At 43.9% G+C, this 25,172-nt stretch overlaps 1 protein-coding gene across 1 annotated transcript in view; it reads left to right on the top strand.

The window, feature by feature from the left end:
• The window catches only part of TENM2 (teneurin transmembrane protein 2), a 1,230,113-nt gene extending 1,204,941 nt beyond the window's left edge, over positions 1 to 25,172 (top strand). The window contains exons 29-32 of the mRNA XM_034655661.1: positions 8,282 to 8,578; positions 10,025 to 11,639; positions 20,984 to 21,114; positions 22,757 to 25,172. Of these exons, the coding sequence (XP_034511552.1) occupies positions 8,282 to 8,578; positions 10,025 to 11,639; positions 20,984 to 21,114; positions 22,757 to 23,518 (2,805 nt within the window). The 3' untranslated portion in view covers positions 23,519 to 25,172. The remainder of the gene's footprint in view (positions 1 to 8,281; positions 8,579 to 10,024; positions 11,640 to 20,983; positions 21,115 to 22,756) is intronic.

Here is a 25,172-nt window from a genome sequence, read left to right as displayed (position 1 = left end):
TCTTTTTTTTTAAGATCTTATTTTTTTAAATAATCTCTACACCAATATGGGGCTTGAAACCACAACCCCAAGATCCAGAGCCACATACTGACTGAGCCAGCCAGGTGTCCCCAAAATAAAAATCTTTTGTACAGCAAAGGAAACCATCAACAAAATGAAAAGGCAACTTACTAAATGGGAGAATATATTTGCAAATCAGACATCTGATAAAGGATTAATATCCAAAATATATAAAGAGTTTATATAACTTAATATCAAAAGGCAAATAACCTGATTTAAAAATGGGCAGAAGACTCAAATGGATATTTTCCCAAAAAAGACATACAAGAAGGCCAAGGGTGCTTGAAAAGATGCTCATCATCACTAATCATCAGGGAAAAACAACTGAAACCAATGAGATATCACCTCCTAGCTGTCAGATTGACTGTTATCAAAAAGACAAGAATATTAAGTATTGGCAAGGATGTAGATAAAAAGAAACTCTTGTGCACTGTTGGTGGGAATGTAAATTGGTGCAGTCACTATGGAAAACAGTATGGAAGTTCCTCAGAAAAATTAAAAATAGAACTTTACTATCTGACCCAGCAATTGCACTTCTGGTTATTTAGCTAGAAAACGCTAGCTTGAAAAGAGATATGTTTCCCCATGTTTACTGGAGCACTATTTACAATAGCCAAGATATGGAAACAATCGAAGTGTCCATTAATGGATGAATGGGTAAAGAAAACGTGGTATTTATATACAATGCAATATTATTTGGTGATAAAAAAGAATGAAATCTTCTGTTTGCAACCACATGGATGGACCTCAAGAGCATTATACCAGGCGAAATAAGTCAGAGGAAGACAAATACCATATGATCTCTCTTATATGTGGAATCTAGAAAAACTGTCATATTACAGAGAATGGATTGGTGTTGCCAGAGGCAGGTGATAAGATGGGAGAAATAGGTTAAAAGAGACAAAAAGTTTTTTAAAAAGTTTAAAAACAAGCAAGAAAGACCCCAAATATGCAACCTAACTCTACACCTTAAGGACTAGAAAAAAGACATCCTAAGCCCAAAGTTACTAGAAGGAAGGAAATAATGAAGAGCAGAAATAGAGAATAGGCAAACAATAGAAAAGATTAATCAAACTAAGAACTGGTTCTTTGAAATGATTTTTTAAATTTGACAAACCTTGAACTAGATCAATCAAGGAAAATAGAGGACCCAAATCAACAAAATTATAAATGAAAAAGGAGACATTATAACTGATACTACAGAAATACAGAAGCTCATTAAAAGGCTATTATGAAAAACTATATGCAAACCAACTGGACAACCTAGAGAAATGGATAAATTCTTAAACGGATAAAAGGAGACTGAATCAGTAATCAAAAATCTCCCAAAGAAGAAAAGATCAGACCCAAAGGCTTCACTAATGAATTTTACAAAACATTTAAAAAAGAATTAACACCAATCCTGCTCAAACTCTTCCAAAAAATCAAAGAGAAGGGAACACTTCCAAACTCATTTTATGAGGCCAGCATTACCCTAAGTAAACCAGATATCAAAACCAGGGAGGAGGAAAAAAAAAAAAAACTACCAGAAAAGAAAACTACAGGCCAGTATCCCTGATGAATACAGATGCAAAAATTCTCAATAAAATACTAATAAATTGAATTTAGCAGCAAGCACATTAAAAGGATCATTCACCAGGACCAAGTGGGATGTATTTCAGGGATGCAAAGATAGTTCAACATACACAAATCAAGCAATGTACTATATCACATTATCAGAATTTTTTAAATCACACGATCATCTCAATAGATGCAGGAAAACATTTGACAAAAGTAAATATCCATTCATGATTTAAAAAAAAAACTCAGCAAACAGGGTACAGAAGGAATGTACCTCAATATAATAAAAGCCACTTATGACAAGCCCACAGCTAACATCATACTCAATGGTGAAAGATTGAAAGTTTTTTCTCTAAGATCAAGACAAGGATGCTCACTCTTACTATTCCTATTTAACATGATACTAAAAGTCCTAGACACAGCAATCAGGCAAGAAAAATGAATAAAAGACATCAGACTTAGGAAGAAGAAAATGGTCTTTATTTGCAGATGACATGATTTTATATAGAGAAAATCCTAACGATTCCACCAAAAAAGCTATGAGATCTAATCAGTTAATTCAACGAAGTTGCAAGATGCAAAATTAACATACAAAAATCTGTAGCATTTCTAAGCACTGAATTTTCTTAAAACAAAATAAATGTCCCATTTACAATAGCATCAGAAACAATAAAATATTTAAGAATAAATTTTAACTCAGGAGGTGAAAGATTTCTTCTTCAAAACTGTAAGACATTGATGAAAGAAATCAAGGAAGACACAAATAAATAGGTATCCTGTGTTCATGGATTGGAAGAATTAATATTGATAAAATGTCAATGCTACCAAAAGCTGTGGCGTTTGGGGTTTTTTTAAGATTTTGTTTATTTATTTGAGAGAGAGAGAGCATGAGTAGGGGGAGAGGCCGAGGGAAAGGGACAAGCAGACTACCCACTGAGCAGGGACCCCAACACAGGGCTCGATCCCAGGACCTTGAGATCATAACCTGAGCAGAAGTCAGACCCTTAACCTGACTGAGCCAGCCACATGCCCCCCAAAAGCCATGTTTAGATCCAGTACAATCTTTATCAAGATTTCAATGGCCCTTTTTATAAAAGTTGGAAAAAAATTGTAAAATTTATGTTAAACCACAAAAGACCCTGAGTAGCTAAAGTAATCCTGAGAAAGAAAAGAGGTGTCATACTTCCTGATTTCAAGCTACACTATAAAGCTACAATAATTAAAACAGTATGGTAGTGGTATAAAAACAGACAAATAGACCAATGGAACAGAACTGAGAGTCCAGAAATAAACCAAAGGATACACAGCCAACTAATATTTGACAAGGAGCCAAGAATACTCAATGGAGAAAAGATAGTTTCCTCAATAAATGGTGATGGGAAAATTGGATATTCACATGTAAAAGAATGAAAGTGGACCCATATCTTATACCACTCACAAAGATTAACTCAAAATGGATTAAAGACTTAATATAAGACCTAAAACCATAAAATTCCTAGATGAAAACAGAAAAAAAATCTCTTTGACATAGGTCTTGGCAATGATTTTTTTATGACACCTAAAGCACAAGCAACAAAATCAAAATAAACAAATAGGACAAAATCAAACCAAAAAGCTTCTACACAGCCAAAGAAACAACTAACAAAGTAAAAAGACAATCTACAGAACGGGAGAAAATATTTGCAAGTTATATATATGATAGGAGGTTAATATCCAAAAAATATTTTTTAAAAAACTCATAGGGGTGCCTGGGTGGCTCAGTTGGTTAAGTGGCTGCCTTCAGCTCTGGTCATGATGCCAGGGTCCTAGGAAGGAGCCTCACTTTGGCAGGGAGCCTGCTTCTCCCTCTGCCCCTGCTCGTGCTGTCTCTCACTGGCTCTTTCTTTCTCAAATAAATAGGTAAGTATATTTAAAAAAAAAAAAACACTCATACAACTCAATAGCAAAATTAAAGTAATCCAATTTAAAAATAGGCAAAAGGGGTCCCCTGGCTGGCACAGTCGGTAGAGCATGTGACTCTTGACCTCCAAGTCATCAGTTGGAGCCCCACACAGGCATAGAGATTACTTGAATGAATGAATACATACATACACACATACACACATATCTAATAAAAATGGACAAAGGACCTGAGCAGACATTTTCCTGTAGAAGATATATGAAGAGCCAAAAGATGCATGAAAAGATGCTCAACATCACTAATTGTGAGGGCATTGCAAATCAAAACCACAGTAACACCTCACACCTGTTAGGATGGCCATCAAAAAGATAAGGGTAAATGCTGGTAAGGATGTGAAGAAAAGGGAACTCTCATCCACTATTGGTAGGACTGTTAATTGGTGCAGGCACTATGGAAAACTGTGGAGAAGCCTCAAAATTTTAAAAATAGCTAATACATAATCCAACAATTCTACTTCTGGGAGTATATCCAAAAGAAATAAAAACGGTATGTCAAAGATCTATCTGTACTCCCATGTCCATTGCCGCATGACTTATGATAGCCAAGATGTGAAAACAACCTGTGTGTCCCTCAACAGATGAAGGGATTTTTAAAAATCTGTTTATATATTTACAACGGAATATTATTCAGTCATAAAAAATGAGAAAACCCCGCCATTTGCAACAACATGGATGACTCTTGATGACAATATGCTAAGTGAAATAAATCAGAAAAAGACAAATACTGCGTGATCTCATTTATATATGGAATCTTAAAAAAATAAATACAAATGAAAACTTACAGAAAAAGAGATCAGATTTGTAATTACCAGAGATGGAGGGTAGGTGGAAGGAGAATTGGAGGAAAGTGGTCAAAAGGTACAGATTTCCGATTACAAGATAAGTACTAGGGCTGTAATGTACATCATAGTAACTGTAGTTAACACTGCTGTATGATATATAGAAAAGTTAAGAGAATAAAATCCTAAGAGTTCTCATCACAAAGTGAAAAAATTTTTAAAAGAAAAAAAAAATGTCATGAGATGACAGGTATTAACTAAACTTATTAGGGATTTCATTTCATTGTACCCATAAGTCTATTACGCTGTATAATTGAAATGTATACAGTAATGTGTGTTAACTATATCTCAATAAAGGTAGGGGAGGAAGCTAATTTGAACCAATGCTGTAACAAAATCCCTTTCCCAAGGATGTGGTAAATCGGGGAATAAAATCCCACCTTAAATTATCAATGGCTGACGTTTGGAACTTACTACTTCTTTATGGTTGGTGCACTGAGGCCAGGGGTCAGAGGCCTTGTCAACTCTACATAGTAGCCATAAACCCAAATGTTGGCAGTCAGAGGTTAGGGACCCCTCTTCTGGTTTTGCCCATTATTCAGTTCCTTCTGCAATCTTAGCACCCTCACATGTTAATATAATTGTTATAATGATGGTCATGCTTATATATATGATTTACATGTTCTTTCCCATGGTTACATGCTACAGTATATATTCATATATATATACAAAGATAGATACACATGATTATATTATGGTTATATATATATATGATTTGCCTGTTAGCCTCTCTCAGGTAACTGAAGATGGGTATATGTATCGCTCCAAGTGTATTTTAACCAAGAATATACATCAAAATCACCCAGCTGCTATTCCCCAGGGGCTGATTCAGCAGCTGTGGAGGTGGCCCAGCAGCAGTGCTTTGAGAGAGCATCCCAGGTGGTTTAGAATTGCATGCCTGATGGAGAGCAGCTGGTCAGAGAGGTGGTACAGCCTAGGGGTGAAGACACTGAGTTCTGGACTGGGATCCTGGCTCTACCACTTATTATTTGTATAAGCTTGAACAGGGCACTTAAACCTGTCTGCACCTTGTGTGTAAAGTGGGGATAATAGTACTTGCCTGAGAGTATTGTGAGGATTAAATAACGTAAGACAAGGGTAGCTCTGAGAACACTCTAAGCCCATCATAAATTCTCAGGACACATTGTTTTGTTGGTGTTGTTCATCCCTGCTTTCCAGGGCAGGCACCAAGCCTGACACTAGCAGAGATTTAATGTTCATCAAATAATAAATGAACAGAGAGCTGTATGATATTAGCAAAGAGAAGCAAAAAGAGAAATTAGTAAGGAAAGGGAAGGAGGAGAGAAGGTTGACCAAGGATTTGGGAAATACACAGGCATGATAAGGAGTCACCAGCAGTTGGCTTCAGGACACCCTGAAAATCCTTCCTCATTGTTGCCACATTATTCATTCTCCTAATAAAATATTGGCAAGGTCTTGAACTGAAATTTCAAACTCAAAGGATTAAGAATCTTGATGGCCTTCTGCACTTGTCTCAAGTGTTTTATCCCCTTCTCTCTGAGATGACTCCATGGAAATGGCAATAGTTTGAGCAATCAAGTTGTCCTTGGGTTCAAATCCAGCCTCCACCACTTGTCTAGATTTGTGACCCCCTCTGGGCTCCACTGCCCACATATAACATAATTTCTACCTGTGTTGTGAGAATTAAACTGAGATAAGATAGGTAAAGTACTTAGCCAATACCTGTCAAAACATAAGGGGCTTATATCAATTGAGATTAGTTTCAACTGCTAGTAACAGAGATTAGAAATAACAATGGCTTAAGTAATATATGGACATATTATTTGTTATGACCTAAAAGGAGTCTAGAGGTAAGCCATTCATGGCTGGTATGGATGACCGTTAAAAGATAACATAGGTCAACAGGGATCTAGACTTTCTCTGGATGAAACATCATCCTTGAGGCTTCCATCCTCAAAGTATTTACAAGCTGAATGCTGGAGCTCCAGGGATCGCAGCCACCTTCCACCCAGGAAAAGGGGGAAAGTGGAAAGAACAAATGGATGCCTGTTTCTCAGCGGAGTCAGCTTCCTTTAAGGTTCCCAGGAGACCCAGCTGAAAACTACCACTTACATCATGTTAGCCACCCCTCTGTCCAGGGAAAGCTGTGAAATGTAGTTCTTTACCTGGGTACAATGCTGCTCCCTAGAACACAGGTTTCTGTGGTATTAGAATTATCCCATGTCTCCCCATCAAGCTATAACATGGAGCCCTCAGGGGCTGTGGCAATGCTTTACCGTCTCTTCATCATTTGACAAGTCAGGGCACTCGGTGCATATGTAATACAGGAATCAGTAAAGCTGGTTAAATGTCTAAGTGGTTAACTGGTTCAAGTGTGAAGACCTAAGTTCCAGACCAACCCTACCACTTCATTGTTATGTGACCTTGAGCAAGTATGTAACCTCTCTACTTCGGGCTCAGTTTCCTTATTTGTCAAGCGGTCCTTGTGAGCACCAACTCAGACAAGAGATGCAAGTTGCCTAACACAGTGCCTATGTACACTACCCCCAGCATGTGTTAAAGATATTACCATCACCACCAACATCACCATCATCACTGTTATTATTAGATGCTATTGCATTATTAGGTAAGGTAAGGAGGTACCAGACGTATCTCACTTCTCTTCCTTTTGCCTGTTTACATCTTCCCTTGCCTTCAGTCGTCACCCCAGGGACATCTGGATTTGCCTTCAATTATGTTGAAAGAGCCTGGGCTCAGTTGGCCTCATTTTATTCACTTCCAGCCATCCACTCAGGACTAGCTGAATCACAAGTGTCCCCCTCCTTTGCCCCTAACCAGAGTCTAGTCACCCAGCTCTGCCTTCTGGGACAGGCTCTCTTCTCTCATCAGATCAGCTTCTAAATAAATATTAAATTGTGTCTAGATATCTTCCACTACTCCTTTCAAATCTGAGTAAATCAGTTCTTTTGTTGGAACTTCCCAGCCCTGTTGAGGTCTCCCCACTGATGTCTTGCACCCTTGACAGTGGCAAGATTTTTCTCTAAATAGAAGTAAAGAGGGGCGCCTGGGTGGCACAGCGGTTAAGCGTCTGCCTTCGGCTCAGGGCGTGATCTCGGCGTTACGGGATCGAGCCCCACGTCAGGCTCCTCTGCTATGAGCCTGCTTCTTCCTCTCCCACTCCCCCTGCTTGTGTTCCCTCTCTCGCTGACTGTCTCTATCTCTGTCGAATAAATAAATAAAAGCTTTAAAAAAAATAAATAAATAGAAGTAAAGAAGTTCACATAGCAATAAGCCTTCCCATTCCCAGATTTTTGCAAAACACGGATTTCTAAGACATCCTCCCCACCCTCCTAGGTACCTTTATTGAGATTTCAGAAGAAATCTTGGCAGCTACTCTTAAAGATCATTAGCTACTCAGCTGGTGATATGCCAAAAAAGGGTTGAAAGTGTGCAAATATACAAATTATCTTGCCCTCCAAGGTGGCCAGGCAGGGCAGTCAGAACCCCAGTGTCCAGGGCTATTATGTATGGCTAACTTGTACAGTGCACGATTTTCACCATTCACACGTTCTACGACAGGATGATACTCCTTTTAATTGTGGGGCGCACAGTCTACATAACTGCTTACGGCAGCCATGCCCAAATTAGTCATCTCTGACCATAAGCAGCCTCATTTCTGTATCTTCGTGCACCCTACAAATATTACCATTTTCTTTGTGTGCCATGATGTAAAGGAGTTTAGGAAACACTACTCTCAGTAACTTCAAGGTTAGTTCTTCCTCCACTGAACACTTGTTCCCTGGCCATGTCAGCCATGTCCTTCACAGAAGCTAACACGCCCAGGTGATGTCTCTCAAACCAAGTCCATTGTGTTCTCCTAGGTCCACGGAAGAAATCTCTTGTCCATTGACTATGACCGGAATATTCGGACAGAAAAGATCTATGATGATCACCGAAAGTTCACCCTGAGGATCATTTATGACCAGGTGGGCCGCCCATTCCTCTGGCTCCCCAGCAGTGGGCTGGCAGCAGTCAACGTCTCATACTTCTTCAACGGGCGCTTGGCTGGCCTTCAGCGTGGGGCCATGAGTGAGAGGACAGACATCGACAAGCAAGGCCGAATCGTGTCCCGCATGTTTGCTGATGGGAAAGTGTGGAGCTACTCCTACCTTGACAAGGTAGGTGAGCGTGATGTCCTCACTCAGCTGGGGCTCTCCTTTATTCACACTGCTCTTTCTAAGCTGACCTGATATGCTTTGCCACGAGACATTTAACATCTTTCCTTTGACTCTATAAGGTCTCCCCTCATGCTCCCATCCTCACAGGGAGGGAGGAAAATCTGAAGGAAAATGTTATTCCTAGCTCATCACTATTACCATTAAAAGGGGGAAAAGTGCTAGACACTCGATAATGGCAAAAAGAATGGATTGTCTGATTTTATTCCAGAAAAAAAAGTGCTGTTGAAGCGGGCAGAATCATCCCACTGGCATCGCAGCTAATCATTATTTATGAATTGGAAATGCAGTGATTCATTTCTGCCTTGCCCGAAATTAAGTCATCCGGGTAGGGAATTTTGCCTAAAACTCAGGCACACAGAGCAACAGCCTCCTACTTGGCCTATTGGCTAAAACAGCCAATGGATTCTCTCTGCATAATTCCCCGTGTCTGAAAGTGCCAGTTGCAGGTCTTCGTGTGAGAAAGGGTCAGGTTGGAGCAACCATAAAAAGAGGTCCCTTTGGGGTACAAGCCAAGACTTTTGAAGGCTGTCCTGGTCCTCTGAGTCATTAGATGGGGGCTTGCTCAGCTCAGGCCTCTCCCCTGTGCTCACCTCGACACAGGTTCCATTTCTATTTCTTCCTTTCTTGCCTCTCCATTACAGAAGTCACTTGCAGACAGAGCAGTGACCTCCCTCCATAAGAGTGGGGCTGCTGTCCCTTTGGTCATCCCTGAATCCTGTTCTCATTATGCCATAAAATACTAGAATGGTTAACCGGGGGAGGCAAGAATCTCCCAATTGCCCCAAGTTTGAGGCCATTTTTATCCCCCCAAAATTGATGATTCTGGGTTATTTAATCTTTTCAGTAGTTTCTAAATGGAAGATATGTTTTTTTAGATGTAATCAGAGGTGGCCAAAACATAGCATGGGTGTCCCCTGCTGGGCCAGTGGCAATCATTTCTAAACCCTCTTAGGATTTCTTGTTATCAAGCTCTAGAGGCAAACTCAGTGCCTCTCACCTCAGTCCTTCAAGCCCTCTCTACTCAAAGTGTGGTCCAAGCAACATCAGGATCACCTGGGTGCTTGTTACAAAAGCAGATTCTCAGGCCACCTTCCCCCTCATCCTCCCACCAAACTACTAAATCAGAATCTGCCTCTTAACAAGATCCCTGGGTATTTCACACACACACACAGTAAAGTTCGGGAAGCACTGGTCCAGGTAGCCACCATAATCCATCAGAATTAGCATGCCCAGTGAAATCAATCTACTCATAATCTCTGGTCTAAACTTCCTCATCCTTCTTGGCTTTTGAATTGCCATTTTGGAAAATGGAATAGATTCTGTGCATTTGAGTGCTTGGTCTTAAAGAGCCAGCTCATGCGTTCCTTCCCCCTTTCCTTCCTCCAGTCTATGGTCCTCCTGCTTCAGAGTCAGCGTCAGTACATATTTGAGTATGACTCCTCTGACCGTCTCCACGCCGTCACCATGCCCAGTGTTGCCCGGCACAGCATGTCCACCCATACTTCCATTGGCTACATCCGCAACATTTATAACCCCCCTGAAAGCAACGCTTCGGTCATTTTTGACTACAGTGATGACGGCCGCATCCTCAAGACGTCCTTTTTGGGCACTGGGCGCCAAGTATTCTATAAGTATGGGAAACTCTCCAAGCTATCAGAGATTGTCTACGACAGTACTGCTGTCACTTTTGGATATGATGAGACCACTGGAGTTTTAAAAATGGTCAGTCTCCAAAGTGGGGGTTTTTCCTGCACAATCAGGTATCGGAAGATTGGCCCACTTGTGGACAAGCAGATCTACAGGTTCTCCGAGGAAGGCATGGTCAATGCCAGGTTTGACTACACCTATCATGACAACAGCTTCCGGATTGCAAGCATCAAGCCCGTCATAAGTGAGACCCCCCTTCCCGTTGATCTCTACCGCTACGATGAGATTTCTGGCAAGGTGGAGCATTTTGGCAAGTTTGGAGTCATCTATTATGACATCAACCAGATCATCACCACTGCTGTAATGACCCTCAGCAAACACTTTGACACCCACGGGCGGATCAAGGAAGTCCAGTACGAGATGTTTCGGTCCCTCATGTACTGGATGACGGTGCAATATGACAGCATGGGAAGGGTGATTAAAAGGGAGCTAAAACTGGGGCCTTATGCTAACACCACTAAGTACACATATGACTACGATGGGGATGGGCAGCTCCAGAGTGTGGCTGTCAATGACCGCCCAACCTGGCGCTACAGCTATGACCTCAATGGGAACCTGCATTTACTGAATCCGGGAAATAGTGTACGCCTTATGCCCTTGCGCTACGATCTCCGGGATCGGATAACCAGACTCGGTGATGTGCAGTACAAAATTGATGACGACGGCTATCTGTGCCAGCGAGGGGCTGACATCTTTGAATATAACTCCAAGGGCCTCCTAACAAGAGCCTACAACAAGGCCAGTGGGTGGAGTGTCCAGTACCGCTACGATGGTGTAGGGCGGCGGGCTTCCTACAAGACCAACCTGGGCCACCACCTGCAATATTTCTACTCTGACCTCCACAACCCAACCCGTATCACCCATGTCTATAATCACTCCAACTCAGAGATAACCTCACTCTACTATGACCTCCAGGGTCACCTCTTTGCCATGGAGAGCAGCAGTGGGGAGGAGTACTATGTCGCCTCGGATAACACAGGCACTCCTCTGGCTGTGTTCAGCATCAACGGTCTCATGATCAAACAACTGCAGTATACGGCCTATGGGGAGATTTATTATGACTCCAACCCTGACTTCCAGATGGTTATTGGCTTCCATGGTGGACTCTATGATCCCCTGACCAAGCTGGTCCACTTCACTCAGCGTGATTATGACGTGCTAGCAGGACGATGGACCTCTCCAGACTATACCATGTGGAAAAACGTGGGCAAGGAGCCAGCCCCCTTTAACCTGTATATGTTCAAGAGCAACAATCCTCTTAGCAATGAGCTGGATTTGAAGAACTATGTGACAGGTGAGGACTCTACCGTCTCAGTTGGGCAGTGGCTCCCTCGGGGGTGGTTATCCTGACAGACTGTTGGGAACTTTGAAACAAGGTCTTACTTCTGATGTTAGGAGAATCCTGGAGACCTATAAACACTGGTCTGTATGGTATCTAGAACAGTCAAGTGACAGCAGCACAGAGCAGTCTTCAGACCTATTTGAAGATGTCCTAACCATTTTCAAGTCCATTTAGTTGAAATAACTTTTATAAGAGCACTTCCTACCCCGAGAGAGGAAAACATCCTTATGAAGGGGGAAATAATGGGACTCTGGTGTCAGAAATGCCTGGTTCAGACTCTCTCACTTCTACTTATAAGCCAAAGGACTTTGGGCTAGGTTTCTAATCTCTCTGAGCTGTAGTTTCCTTCTCTGTGAAAAAGTACTATAAAACCACCCCACAGAGTGATTGTGAGACGTAAATGAACTTATGCAGGTAAAGATTAGTGCCTAGCACAGACAGTGGGTGCTCCCAAAAGAGTATCTGCTCATGCTCTTACCATTATCATTACAAATGAAGGACTGAGTTAGCACAGGTAAGAGATGACTAAGACCCAGTTCCTGGCCTCAAAGCAGGCTGGCAAGATACAAACAGACAATGATAATGCAAAGCATAATTAGGTTTGTGCTAGCATATAGGTGTCTGTTCAGTTATTTGTTCAATAAGCATTTATAGAGTGGCATTATATTAGATTCCGGGGATAGAAATGATGAACAAGACAAACACCCTTCTCTCAAAGGGGGCTGTGTATATATACGTGTGTAGATGACTTCAAGTTTGAAAATTGTGACATAGTGCAGAAGGGTCCAATGTCAAACTGGGCTTGAATACTGAAGGGGATCTTGGTTGGCAGAAATGAGCTCAAGGCTAAAGAAAGACTATGAGTCAAAAGGACATAGGAAGCTTGGAGAAGGGCCAAGGAGGGCAAATAATCTACTGCCTCATGATAAGTGAGAAATTGGTAAAATAAGGTTCCCTATCTCTTATCTCTTCTATGTATCTCCGTCCATCTATCCCTCCATTAACCCATTCAACAAATATTTTCATAATATCTAACATAGACTAATATCCATCTCCTCATCCACATATCTCCATCCGTCTATCCATTCATTCACCCATTCGACAAATATCTTTATAATATCTAACATATACTAAGTATTGGAGATGCAGTGGACAGCAAGATAAAGTTCTTATCCTCGGAAAATCAGGAAATCAGGATGGATGGATGGATGGATGGATGGATGAATAGATGGCTGCAGAGACCAACTTTCAGCAAGGAAGTTAAAGTCATCCTCCCTGTCCATGCATTGTAGAGGAGCAACAGTAGGGACCCCAACTCCAAGGCCCCTAAGTTCCAGAAAACTCACAGCTCTTGGCCATGAGCCAAGGAGACATCAAACCCAAAGGGTCCCTACCCTCAGGTGACCAGGTGTCACTTGTCCACCCTCAAGAAAGGAAGCAGCAGCTAGCCGACCACAGGGCTGCCCTCAGTGTCCCATGCTACAGAAGGGTGACCGTAAAGATCAACTTGGGACCATGCCGTATCTCATCATCACATTCCAGAGCCTTTGAAGCTGAACCCAGCATCCCCTTACAACAGAAGCAGCTGGTACCTTTTGAGCCCAAGAGCTCTGACCAAGCTAGTTCCCTCCTGTTCTCCCCACCGCACCTCATTGAGAGGCCCTGCCATGGTACTCTGCCATGCTTTCTCTTCCCCATGGCTTAGCATGACTGTTTTCCCCCAATTCACTGCATTTTCAAATTAAAGGACCTCTCAGGAAAACATACACACACATATGTGCGTACAGAGTTTCAGGTGACAATAAGTGCTATACAAATAAAATAGGATAAGGGGTTAGACAGGGAGTGATGGGAAGCATCTCCTATATTTAGGGTGCTCACAGAGGACTTTCCGAGGAGGTGGCATTTCAGCAGACACCTTTATGAAGTGGGGAAGGGAGAGGAAGAGTGTTCTCGACATAGGAACCAGTGTGAATGGGAAGGCAGACCATGCCTATCTTAGCCTTGGGAGAATTCCCTCACCCTCCAGAATGTGCTTCTCAAAACATAGCTTGGCATTGGATAACTTAGGGGTGAGTCAGCCAGAGTCAAATAAAAAGAAAGCCCTCAGCCACTAGAGCTGCCAAGGTCCACACAAAATCATTCACAGAGCAGTCAAACCCACTGACCCCCTCAGCTACTTCCCTAGTTCTCCTGCAAAGGAAAAAAAATTATCAGAATATTCTGAACAGCAGTATGACTTTCCTCATTCTAGCACTTCATGGAGACTCAATAAATGGGAATCAAATCAAGTTGAACTAAGTCCAACAAAATTGAATCCAGAAACCATTCGAAAGAGTCTAAAATAAAAGGTAGTGTTAGAGAAGCACGTGCATAGAGCTGATGTGAGCAGTCAAAGCTGGGGAAAGGAGGGCCCAGGCAGAGCAGAGCGTCAGACCAGGCACAAGCCCACACCTGCTGCCCGTTCAAGATGAGCTGCCCCCTGGAGAGAGGATCCTAGCAGAGAACACCAAATCATTCTCTGCTGTTGCAATGTTGGCTAATCTGTAAACCCCGTCTAAATGAGTCTTAATTTGCCACTTAGGAGACGAGCAGTGGTTGAACTTGCCGCTCACAATTTAAGGAAAGGAAGTAATTAAGATGTAGTCGGGAGGAACGCAGAGAACAGAACCTTCTCTTGCTGGTGCTTAAAAAAAATAAAATCATTGATGTTTTGGAAACAGAGCTCTCTGAATGCAAGAGGCAGCCGCTGAGGCTGGAGGAGCTTCTTCCTCCTGAGAATGCAAGCACAACGGAGACCAGCCTAGAGTACCCATGAGTTCAGAGGCCCCGGGGCTGGAGCAGAGGCGTAGCCACCAGGAGGGGGTGAAGGAGGGCCAGAAGTGCTTCCTTCCCGCTCATAGCCTCCAAAGAAGCACCCTGCCCAACCAGTATTTTTTTAAGGTAATATATTGACAACTGATACATCTGTGATAACCAGATATCAGAGGAAAGGATGTAAAAAACAGACTGGGAGGCAGACACCCTCCCCCAACAACCTGCAGGGCCTCAGTCTTTTCCAGTCTGGCATCACAGGAAACTCCTCAGTTCCAGACAAATGGGGGACCCATTCCCAGCCCCAAGCCTGGCCTGTAATTCAGGCCCATTCGTCCTCTTGTAAGAACCTGAGTACATCTCAAGACCCCAATGTTGGCCTTGCTAATCACTTGTTGTGTCACTTGGATGATATCTCAAACTTTCTGAGGCCTCATTTTTTCATCAGCAAAATGGTGGCAATCATAGCGCTGACCCCTTGGGGGCTGTGAAAAGTAAATGAGGCCTGCCGCGTAGGGTGCCTAGCACAGAGCTAAGGCTAATAAATGGTAGGGATGCATTTTGTTACTTATAAGCAGCCATGGGCTTGGACAGGTGGAGTTCCCAGATGGAGAGCGGAGATACCACCTCTGCGTAATTTTCTGAGGAACGTGGGGAGGGGTCTCCAGATGCACACAGACCCAAATTCTGGCCTAAGTGGTCCTGCTTTGGCAAACCTGACACCCCAGACAAATGTGAGTTAAGCAAACGTCCTAGAAATCATCGGCAATGACTTGTATTTTCTCCTCACCCCTTCGCCCTGGCGGGTCTTTGGGTTTACAAACTCCAGGCACATGTGAGCATGTGGGATTTTATGGAGGTGAATTTCCCTAAGTGCGGAGGAAGGCACAACCTCCTTCTCACATTAACCCTCTTCTCAGATCTACACTTAACACCTAAGATGCTGTTCTGACAGCGCTGTTGGAGACGGAGAGTATGCTCGGCGGCCACAACATCATCACATGCCCTGAAGAACATGAGAGGCGAACAGTAATGAGCTATTAGGAGGGACCACCTCGTCAGCTCCTGCCCCAAAGGCTCCCTCTCTACAGAATGTGTAGGGAGCCTGTCACCAGATAACACTAATTACCTCAAAAAGGAAGAGGGGTATTTGTGTGGTGCCAGAAGTGCTTTCTGCAGAATGGAGGAGATGAGCAACTTGAACAAATGTTTCAGAATAGGTTTAGACTTAGAAACTAAGCCATGTTAGAAACTTTAAGGAAAAGAAAAGAAAGTAGATGGCATGCGCTATCGGCCTTCATGGGAGCGGCCATTAAAATGTCCAGTCTCAAAGGCAGGGGGTTCTCAACATCACCTCCTGAGTACTAGTGAGGGGTCCTGGCAGCAAAGAGATCAGGATGGGGAGAGTCCTGGAGGGCAAGACTTCTCTTGCCTTTCGTGGAATTCCCCACATATCCTCCATATCCCTGATGAAAGATGGGATGACTGTATACGGTGTACAGATGAGGTATTAAATAACATGGAAACACAGATGGGGAGAGTTTGCCTCTTTAGTGCTCTTTTTATTCTTCCAATTCAGCTGAGGAGAAAGTCTCCACCTAATGCTGGTATGTACTTCACACCTAGTTAACACTTCCAATCTCCCCTTTTAACAAAGAGAGAAGGTCTGAGACTCCCTCAGTAGCAGGTAACAAAAATCATGCTCTAATTTAATTGCATTGCTTTGTTTTAATTTTACAGTTACTTTCTGCTTGCATCAAGTGAGTTTGCTTTCCCATTTATGGTAGGAACATGAAGTTTTTAAAAGTTTTTAAAGTCCATTTTTTAAAATGGGCTTACGTGGAACAGGCCAATTTTATCTTTTCAATCAGTAAGTCAGTACTACTGGAGGTGATACCTGGATACGGCAAAACAGCTGTGATGAGCGACCATGAATATCCAAAGTTGGGAGATTCATCCTCCACAGCCACCAGCACCGACCTTGCACAGAGCAGGTGCTCTGTGAATGTATGATCATTGCTGGATGCAGACACAAGGCAATTGCAAACCTGTATTCTTCAATGACTCTTCCATGGTAACTACTATTAGTGATAGCCCAAGTTATTGGAAGAACTAGTCTGTGGCCAAGGACGATGGATGGACTGTGGATCCCAGATTCCCTCTCATCAGAAGGTTCTTTTATGCCTATGTGTTTTGTAGCCAAGTCAACATTAAACTCCTCACAGCAGTCGCAGGGCAGGAGGTAGTTATACCTTACCGAACCTCTTCAGAAGCATGCTCTCAAGGAACCCTTAGTTCCCCTGTCACATTTACACTACTCACGGTAGCTTTTGCCACATATATTCAGTGTTCTTTCATTCATTCATTCCATGTATACTATCAAGCACGTATTCTGTGTCAGCCAATATCATAGGACCTGGGAGGACATCAGTGGATAAAACAAAATTTTTAACTCCCTGCCCTGATGGAACTCGCATTCTCAGTGAGGGAGACAGACAGTGAACCATAAATACACCAACGATACAGCATGTTAGAATGTGATCACTTTGGGGGCAGGGGGTGGAGGATGAACAGAATGAGGGGACTTGGGATTGCTGGAGGTGGAGAAGGGGGGGTAGTTTAAATGTGGTGGTTGGGTTTGCCTTATTCAAGAGGCAACATTTGAACAAGACTTGAAAGAAGTGAGAGAGCCAAAAAATACTTCTAGGGAAGTACACTCTGGGCAGAGGAGCTTGTCAGTGCAAAGACCCCCAGATGAGTGTGTGCCTGGCATGTTCAAGAAATAGCATCGAGGCTGGAGCTGTGTGAGCAAGGGAGAGAGCAAGAGAACATGAGGTCAGACAGGTAACAGACAAGTGTCCTTACAGACCAGTAGGAAGACTTTGGCTTCTTCACTGAGAAAAATGGGGATTCCCTGGGTGTTCTGAGCAGAGCAATGGCATGGTCTGCTCCAAGTTTAAAGGCTCATTCTGGCTGCTGTGCTGATAAGATATGAGGGGAAGAAAGGTGAAAGCAGGGAGCCAGTTAGAAGTCCAGGTGAGGGATGATTAGCCAGGATCAAGGTGGTGAAGTGATAAGAGGACAAAGATTCTTGATCTATTTTAAAAATAAAAGTAAAGGATTTAACCATATGACCCAGCAATTTCACATCTAGGTATGTATATAAGCAAGAGAACTGAAAAAGGTTTTCAGACAAATATCTGTACACAAATATTCATAGCAGCATTATTCATAATAGTAAAAAAAAATACATAAAAACAACCCAGATACCCATTAACTTATGAATGGATAAACAAAATGTATATACCCAAACAATGGAATATTATTTGGCCATGAAAAGAAATGAACTCTACTGATATGTGCTACAATATGGATGAGCCTTGAATACATTATGCTTAGTGAAAGAAACCAGACACAGAAGGCTACATATCGTATGACTGTGTTTGTAAGAAATATTCAGAATAGGCAAATCCATAGAGATAGAAAGCAGTTTGTTGGTTACCAGGGACCGAGGAGAAAGGAGAATGCAGAATGACTGCTAATAGGTATAAGGCTTCTTTTGGGGGTGATGAAAATGTTCTGGAATTAAATAATAATGATGGTTGTACAATATTGTGAAGGTATTAGAAGCCACTGAATTGTGCACTTTAAAATGGTTAAAATGGTGACTTTTATGTTATGTGAATTTTACCTCAATTTAAAAAAAAAAGTAAAGGATTTATCGATGGATTTAGATGTAGAGAGAAAGGAAAAGAAAGGGGGCAAGTATGGTGGCTGGAAGGATGGACTGGCCATCATCTGGGATGGAAAAGTCTACGGATGGGACAGGTCTGGGGGGGAAGATCAGAAGTCCAATTTTGGACAAAAGTTTGAAATGTAATTAGATAAAGTAGTCTGGAGTCTGAGAGGTCCAGGATGGAGATAGAAATTTTGGAGTCAGCATCAGTATGTAGATGGTATATAGGGCCCTAAGGATGGATCAGATCACCATGTTTGTGAGAGTAGGTGGAGTGGAGAAGTTCACAGACTGAGTCTAGGGCATTCCAACATTAAAGAGATCAGGAGGCAGACGAGGAGGAACCAGAAAGGGACAAGGAGTGGCTACCAAGGTAGGAGAAGGACAAACAAGTGAATGTGTTGTCCAGAGAACCAAGAAAAAAAGAAAGTCAGGGGCATTCAACTTGTCAAGTACTTCTGAGAAGTCAAATAAGATGAGGACCCAAATTAACATCAGACTTAGCAACATGGAGGTCATTCATGACCTTGGCAAGAGTTCCTTCGGTGGAACAGTTAGGGACAAAGCCTGATTCAAAGGAGAATGGGAGACAAGGAGTACAGAGAATTATTTTGATCCTGAGAAGTTTTGGTCAAGGAGGGTGAGAGAAATGGATGGTAGCAAATGGGAGAAGAAGGGATAAGGAAGGAATTTCTTTTAAAGTGGACATTTGGTAGCATGTTTGTATGCTGATAGGGTTGATCCATTGAAAAAGGGAGTAATTTGATGCCATGGGGGAGAGAGAGAGAGTTGCTGGAGTGATGTCCTTGAGTGCACAAGAAAAGATGCTGCCTACTGCACATGCGGAGGGCTGACTGCAGCTCATCCGGAGTAAGAAGAAGGCAGGAAATACGGATACAGATGCTGGAAGGCCAGTCAATGTGATGAGAGTTTAGGGGAATTCCCCTCTGGCTGCATTTGGTTTTTTTCAGAATATAAAACAAGGTCAGCTGTTCCAGTGAGAAATGAAAGCAGATGTTGATGGTTTTAGGAGAGAGAAGATGTAACATCACCCAGCAGAATAGGAGAAAGACTGATGAAGGAAGGGAACATTGTCAGGCAGCAGGAAGGCACAACTGGGGTTCACAGTCAGGAATTTAAAGTGACACCAGTCAGTGTAGTTACATTTATTTCTCCAGTCAAATTCAGCGGCATGGGTACACATAAGGAACAGGCAAATACATGGATTTAACCAAAATTGTGATCTCACCAAGCAAGTGTGATAAAGTGAGAAAGGGACACGGGATCTGACAGTATAGAAGGAATGATTCTAATGATTGGCCATGGATGTGTGCTAGGTAAGAAAAGAGACCAAGATGTTGAGGAATAGGGACAAGAAGCTTAAGATGGATTGAAGATCCTAGGGAGAAGGGGAGAGGATCAAGGAACATGGGTGTCAGGTTACAAAAAGGAGTAAACTAGAAAGAGTCCAAGTGGTGGTCAGAGGGTGATGTGCAAGAAATTGAGATAATGGGAGATCAGAGTTATTGGTGATGACAGGGTCCAGAGGAGGAACAAGGGTGAGGGCTCGTCATCAAAGGAATGAAGAAGCCAGGGTGTTAGAAGGATCAAGTGCTTGTATAAAGGAACCACTAAGAATGAATTTAGGAACAGAGGTGGAGAGAAGGACAGTGAAGCAGAAAAGCACCAAGAAATGCAGGTGAGTGAGTGGCCTGGGGGTCCGTAATGACTGTTAACAAGGAGCACTTGGGTCTCCAGGCCCAATGGTAGGAAAAGTGGAGAGACGTAGGGCATGACGTTGGGGTGCCCGTTATAAACAGGGACAAGGAGCCTGAGAAGGGGACTCCTGCTGGTAGATGGCATGGGTGAGGCTGTGAGTGCTGCAAGGGGTGGGTGTCCACGGCTCTCTACTGATCGCTGTGGAAGGAAGGTGCAGCCTGGGATCTGCAGTCCTACTCTGAGAGCAGGACCTATGGGGCAAGAGGTATGATTCCCAAATCAAGGGACTCAGCCATGACCCTGGAGGGGAAGGGAAGTCTTACTCTGAACACACAAGAGCACTCTCTGGCCTCTCCTTGAAAAGCACGCATCTAGGAAAAGGGTCTCAGAAGCCAGAAGACTTTGTGCCTTCTGCATACTTTTGGAACCCCTTTTCCATAATGAGCCAGCCTCAGTGCAGTCCCCCACCCCTGCCAATGTCTGCACAGTGTTAATAATCATCCCTTATCCACCTAGTTGATCATTGTACCTCCAGCCTCCGAACACAGCAACTGGCCGGTAACAGATGCTCCCTCAAATACTCGCCAAATGAAGGAGTTCCTATTTACTGAGCAAACTACCTGCCAGGCACGGTGACAAGGATTTCTCCTTCCACTGTCACAACAACCCAACGACATTGGTACAGTTATCATCCCAATTCACGTCTGAGGAACCCGAAGCTTAGAGAGGGGCAGAAACTTACCCAAGGTCGCACAGTAAGGGGGTTTGAAACTAGATCTTACTCCGGCCCTGGCCCCCCTCCATCACTGCATGGGGTTATCAAGTGACCAGGCTTGGAAGGACATCCTTCCCAGGACCCATGTAAAGCGGCTCTGGGTCTGGACCAGGACACCCTCACAAGCTCTCGCCTCCCTCCCTTGTCGGACTCCACACCCAACCACCCAGTTTGCTTTGTTCTCTCTCCACGATCCTCAACTGCTTTCCGTCCATCATGATTCAGAAATCTTTATTTTTGTTTCCACCGTAGATGTGAAAAGCTGGCTTGTGATGTTTGGATTTCAGCTTAGCAACATAATTCCTGGCTTCCCAAGAGCCAAAATGTATTTCGTGCCTCCTCCCTATGAATTGTCAGAGAGTCAAGCCAGTGAGAATGGACAGGTAAGCAGAGGTTCCTGCCAAGAATCCGAATGATTGTCCTCATTCCCTGTTGAAAACGGAACCGCACGGGAGCCAAGGGCATGTCAGTAGAGGAGGCAAACATCAGAGCTGGGTATAAAAAGGTGCATGAAACGTTGTGACTTCCCAGGAAAGCAAATGTCAGTGCTGTCACCTGTCTGGCACAGCACATATTTCTTCCCAACCTCAATTATTACCTTAATTGTGGTATCATTATCTGTTCGGTATATACCCTTGAGTCACTCCTTGATTAACAACAGCACAGAGAAATGTAGCAGCAACCTACCATCTGCACTGCCTATAAGATCATAACCCTTTTGGCTTTTATGGGATGTAATATAACTGTGGTTTGCAGTTTCTATCCCATTAAGGAACATTTTTATGCCCAACATAAAACCTCAGCATTTTATGGCCCAAATGTATACAGATTAAATTTTCAGAACATAATTTGCGCTTGGGTCTTTCAGCGATGACCGAGAGGTGGTCAGTTTCTGTTTGGGTGCTGCCGAGACCTCTGGCACGGTCAGACGGGAGGGGTGGGCATTGGTGTTCAGATAACCCCTGTTACAGGACAGCGCCCGGCAACATAAAAGTCGGAAAGGTCTCAGCTGCTCTGAATAATCACCCACACTGTGTAACTAGAGAGACGAGGAGGAGCTGGTGGGTAATTGAGAACAACGTTCTCTCAGTTCTGCCCTGTGGGGAGCACTCAGTGGATGAATAGCCATCATTTCTCTCATTTATCTAAGTGCCCTTACCTCCCAAACACAGCCTCTTCCATTATCCCAGTCTGTCCCCCAACCACCAATTGAGATGAGTTGTAATTTGTGAGTAGGGAGCTCAAGGCCAAGGAGATAATGGTGATTTCGTCCCTCTGCAGAACCGGGGCGAGGATTCAAAGCCAAGGACTCAAAGCCCAGGGATATACCCTCTGGCCCGCGGTGCCAGAACCTCTTAGTCTGGTACTTCTGGAACATGCATTTGCACACAAACCACCGAGGGCGTGTCCTGTTACGATCCAGCTTCTGACTCAGTAGGTCTGGAGTGAGGCCCTGAGATTCTGCTTTTCTAACGAGGCAGGTCCCTGCGATTCCTCTGCTGCTAGCCATGCTTTGAGTAGCAAGGTCTTAACCCAAGCAAGTTAATGAATACCCAGGGCATTGGCCTTGAAAAAAATCTAGGTCACAGCGGCAGAGTTCACAGCTTCTCAAAGGAACTCCCTGCCCTTCAGGTCAGAATATTCCTGGGTCTGAAGTGCACAGGGCAGCTGCCAAACCATCCGAGAGCGCGGTGACTCTCTCTTCTCCAATAATGGAGACGCGTGGTAAGTGGGTAGGCCTGGGTACAGAGGTCAGCAAGGTGGCGAACCCCTGCACCGTCTTTTTAGTCGGGGTCACAGCTATAAGGTGGACAGGGCACACCATCAGAGCACTGGGAACCAGCCAGCCTGGGCTCGTTTCAAAAGGTAGGACCGTATTAGCCCATATCATTACAGACAGAAGATTAGTTCTTGCAGGGAATCCAAGTATTTCCCTTGCTGACCCTATTTTAATGAGCTTCTCGGCCCATGCAAAGAGCTGCCCGGACCATCGTCTCAGCCTTCTGTGTTTTCTTCTGCCCATAGCTCATTACAGGTGTCCAGCAGACAACAGAGAGGCACAATCAGGCCTTCATGGCTCTGGAAGGGCAGGTCATCTCCAAAAAGCTCCATGCCAGCATCCGAGAGAAAGCAGGCCACTGGTTTGCCACCACCACACCCATCATTGGCAAAGGCATCATGTTTGCCATCAAAGAAGGACAAGTGACCACTGGCGTGTCCAGCATCGCCAGCGAGGACAGCCGCAAAGTGGCTTCCGTGCTGAACAATGCCTACTACCTGGACAAGATGCACTACACCATCGAGGGCAAGGACACACACTACTTTGTGAAGATCGGCTCGGCCGACGGCGACCTGGTCACGCTGGGCACCACGATCGGCCGCAAGGTGCTGGAGAGCGGGGTGAACGTGACCGTGTCACAGCCCACACTGCTGGTCAACGGCAGGACTCGAAGGTTCACCAACATTGAATTCCAGTACTCCACACTGCTGCTCAGCCTCCGCTATGGCCTCACCCCCGACACCCTGGACGAAGAGAAGGCCCGCGTCCTGGACCAGGCGAGACAGAGGGCCCTGGGCACCGCCTGGGCCAAGGAGCAGCAGAAAGCCAGGGACGGGAGAGAGGGCAGCCGCCTGTGGACTGAGGGCGAGAAGCAGCAGCTTCTGAGCACGGGGCGCGTGCAAGGGTACGAGGGGTATTACGTGCTTCCCGTAGAGCAATACCCGGAGCTCGCGGACAGTAGCAGCAACATCCAGTTTTTAAGACAGAATGAGATGGGAAAGAGGTAACAAAATAATGTGCTGCCATTCCTTGTCTGGATGGCTCGGCGGGAGTAACTGTTATCTCCTCTCCTAAGGAGATGAAGACCTAACAGGGGCACTGAGGCCAGGCTGCTTTAGGCGCCAAGTGGCAAGACAGCTCACATTTTTTGAGTTCAACTGCTACTGTCCAAGCGAGAAGTCCACATCCTGAAGTAGACTAAAGCCTGGCTGAAAATTCTGAGGAGAACAAAACAAACGAATGAATGAACAAACACACGAAATGTCCCAAGTTCCCCTAAAATACGACCCACTTGTTCTGGGTCTACACAGAAAAACAAAAACGAAACAAAGACACAAAATGTCTAAAAGGAACAAAAGAACAGAAAAACACAACAAAATAAAAACACACACACACAAAAAAAAAACCACAAAAAGCAAAACAGACACACCGACCGAATAACAAAGACGTAAAGACGGGAAGGCCTCACATTCTATTTATTACCTCACTCATCCACGCGTGAGCGATGCAGAGACATCCAGCAGGGCCGCGTCACAGACCAGCTGAGGAACCCGGATCGGACTGCTTGTCGGACAAATACTACAGACGTTTTCGTTTAAACCAATACAGGTGCATTTAAAAGACGACTTTGGGGGTGATTTGTGTGTAGCGACCGGGGAGGGGGGGGAATAAAAGTGAACAAGTGAGCACTGGAAATACTTTTTAAAGAAAAAAAAAAAACTAAAAACAAAAAAAAAGGAAATTAATATCAAAAAGCAAAGCAAAATAATACCGTTCAGCACTTAACTCTCAGGTCCCAACTTAGTCTGGCCTGAGCTAATGTATTTGAGCGCAGAGTGTAAAATTTAATTCCAAATGGTGGCTATAATCACTACAGATTAATTTCATACTCTTTTGTCTTTGAAGATTCCATTGTGGACAGTAACGCGCGGTTACAGGGTGTAGTCTGTTTAGATTCCGTAGTTCGTGGGTATCAGTGGCAGTAGAGGCGTGGCATTGTGACACTCTTTTGCTAACGGGCACCACTTCAGATCACCCTGTACATACATAAGCCTCAAGGCACAATCACTGTTTCAGATTTAAAATTATTAGTGTGTTTGTTTGGTCCAGAAACTGAGACAATCACATGACAGTCACCACGAAGAGAGAAAATAAAAACTTAAAAAAAAAAAAAAACCCACAAAAACAAAAAAAACTAAAAAAAAAAAAACAAAAAAAAGTCTAATAAGAACTTTGGTACAGGAACTTTTTTTGTAATATACATGTATGAATTGTTCATCGAGTTTTTATATTAATTTTAATTTGCTGCTAAGCAAAGACTAGGGACAGGCAAAGATAATTTATGGCAAAGTGTTTAAATTGTTTATACATAAATAAAGTCTCTAAAACTCCTGTGGACACTGGTCTTCTGTGGAAATGCTTTGAGGTGAGGAAAAGGTAGAGGCTGCCGCAGGAGAGGGGAGCTGCTGAGATGCTGGGATTTCGGACTTTCGGAGGAGCTTTTGTTAGAGGCAGCTCAGTGCTCCCCTGAAGTGCTATACATGCTAGAGCGATCTCTGCCTATGCCCGCAGCGCCCTCTCTGAGTGGAGCAGAGGTGAGAGGAAAGTCTGGACCCCGGGCTGGGGGGCAGCGAGGAGCCTCACCCCACCCGTGCATAGATG

The sequence above is a fragment of the Ailuropoda melanoleuca genome, chromosome 3 (assembly GCF_002007445.2).
Source record: "Ailuropoda melanoleuca isolate Jingjing chromosome 3, ASM200744v2, whole genome shotgun sequence".
Lineage (NCBI taxonomy): Eukaryota > Metazoa > Chordata > Mammalia > Carnivora > Ursidae > Ailuropoda > Ailuropoda melanoleuca.
Note: the sequence above shows the minus strand (reverse complement) of the source record. Positions and strands in the feature narration are given on the sequence as shown.